At 43.2% G+C, this 2,512-nt stretch overlaps 1 protein-coding gene across 1 annotated transcript; it reads left to right on the plus strand.

The window, feature by feature from the left end:
* The first annotated feature begins 874 nt into the window (after nucleotides 1-874).
* On the plus strand, nucleotides 875-1,903 carry LOC135497218 (putative nuclease HARBI1). The gene has a single exon (XM_064786965.1). The coding sequence runs from the start codon at nucleotides 875-877 to the stop codon at nucleotides 1,901-1,903; it is 1,029 nt and encodes a 342-aa protein (XP_064643035.1).
* The last annotated feature ends 609 nt before the right edge of the window (nucleotides 1,904-2,512 follow it).

The raw sequence follows: 2,512 nt of genomic DNA on the forward strand, positions 1-2,512 counted from the left end.
TCTTGGAAATCATCCTTACAAATTTGTCTGCAATATAGACTGCGGCAATTCAACCCTGACCACTGCACGTATTATTCTCCTGGTTTTGTTTCTGCGTGACTGTATTATGTCCCATCTGTGCATCAGTTCATCACTAAAATGATGATTGAGAAATAAATTTGTTAACTATTGTCTGACGAAGTCTTACTGACTTGTATTCAATGATATTTTTATGGTAGGTACTCCAAGCTAGGATACATCGCATATCCTACAGGTTTTTGATTGGACCTACTTATCCAGGTCACTGAGGTGTAATGGCGTAAATAGGCCGTTTGAGTGTAGCCATGGCTCGCGATCTCTCTCGTAGAGTCTCGAGTTCTTGAATTCCGTGACCTTTCGTAAGTTTTTCGATACCTTTCGACAGTATAATCTATTAAACGGTTATTTTCATGTTGGTTTGCAGGGGGTGCGATAAGTCCGACCATTATGATTAGCGGGCTCAATATTTATGATAGTTGTCAGTTCCACGGCTCGTTTCTTAACCCCAAGCTGTGAACTTGAAATTCAGTGCACATGATGTCATATAACCTCAGACATCGAATTTCGGTCCGATCTGATTCTCGACTTAGCCACCAGGGACCTGTTTCATAAAGCTTAATGGAGTTCCTTTAGGCCTAAAGGCACGTTAACGACGTTCCTTAGGACCTAGCCGTTTCATAAAGCTTCCATTAACTATCTAGGTTAATGGTGGCTTTAACGAGTGTTTCAGGTAGTGCCATTAACCTTCCTTTAGTTAACAGAGTTCCTTTAACTCTGAAGGAGGTTCGGGGCTCCCTCAAGCTTCCTTTACGAGTTTTTTCTGCCTTCGGACGTCGAGCAGAGTTGACGTGCCATCATGCTGCGCTTAATACGAGAGCGTGAGAGACGCGCTATTCGGCGGGAGAGGATATTCCGTGATCGATTTGACCCGATTGATTCGATGCGGGAGGATTTATTTATGAAACGATACAGATTTCCAAAAAACATTTGCATCGATTTTTGTAGAGAGCTTTCGGCGGAGCTTCAGCATCCGACAGAGAGGAACCACGCCCTTACTGTGTCAATGCAAGTACGCACTGCGTTGCGTTTTTTTGCCAGTGGCAATAACCAATCGAGTGTTTGGGACAATCATCACATTAGTGTGTCAAGCGCTTCGCGATGCATAAATTCAGTTTCCTCTGCTTTGGCGGCTCGTATCGATCAACACGTGTACTTCCCGAACAATCTAAAGCATGTGAAGGCGAAGTTTTTCGAAAAAACGGAATTTCCCGGCGTGATTGAGTCGATTGATGGGACCCACGTCCGCATCAGCAGACCAAGCATCAACGAAAATATATACGTGAATCGAAAGGGGTTTCACAGCATCAATGCGATGCTTGTGTGTGACTGGGACATGATAATAAATAACTGTGTAGCCCGTTTTCCTGGTGGAACACACGACTCCTACGTCCTTCACAGTTCAGCACTAGGCCGAGAATTCGAGAGAAATCCACCAAATAGTTGGCTGTTGGGAGATTCTGGGTATCCTTCCAAGAGATGGATTATGACACCTCTTGGTAATGCTCAAACACGACAGGAAAAACATTATCAACGGAGGCAATGTAAAGCTAGGAGCATCATTGAGCGTTGCAATGTATTGTTGAAGGAACGCTTCAGATGCCTCAGGAAGGAGCTACATTACACTCCTGCAAAAGCATCTATGGTAATTCAGTCTTACTGTGCTCTTCACAATGTTTCCGTCAGATACAAGTTGCCAGTCTTACATGATCCGGATAGTACAGACGATGATTCCTCTGATAGTGATGCTGGGGATGACGAGTTTCCTCCAAGGTACAATGACATGAACGGAAACCAAATAAGAGAGGAATTGGTTGCAACATTATAGACTGATTCATGGGGATAAGGGACCATCTCAAAGTAAAAGTAAAGCCAAAAATATTCGTTTATTTATCAATGACCCCCCCCCCCCTTTAAAAGTTTGGTTGTCATTTGCCAAAATGCTTGTCAAACACGCTGCACGAAGGGCCTATATCCAACATAATTACATCACATAACGAACCGGTGTAGAAGTTTAAAATGTCCTGGGATAAAATGTCCGGGAACAAAGGATTCTATTATGCGCTGAGCTATTGACGGTCATTGCCTCTATAGAACCATATGCCATAATCTGTCAGAATACAATAGGCCCGGACACTTTTTCTAGGGGGGACACTTTTTACTTTTACACCGGCAGAGTGCCTCTGAGCAGATATTACCGCATTTCAATTGAATTCCGACTAAGCGTTCGAGTAAATTTTAATGGGCGCTTGGTGGGTGAACCGTAGATTCACCTGCTAAAGAAGGGCAGGCTAAAGGTACCTTCAAGCCGGTTTGTGAAACGCTCTGATTTTGTTCCTTTAAATTTTAAATGACTCCTTCCTTTATGGTTCCTTAAAGGAACTCCTTTAAAAAGTTTTATGGAACAGGCCCCTGGGAGTTAAAACCAAAAATGGTA

This window comes from Lineus longissimus, chromosome 12 (genome assembly GCF_910592395.1).
Source record: "Lineus longissimus chromosome 12, tnLinLong1.2, whole genome shotgun sequence".
Lineage (NCBI taxonomy): Eukaryota > Metazoa > Nemertea > Pilidiophora > Heteronemertea > Lineidae > Lineus > Lineus longissimus.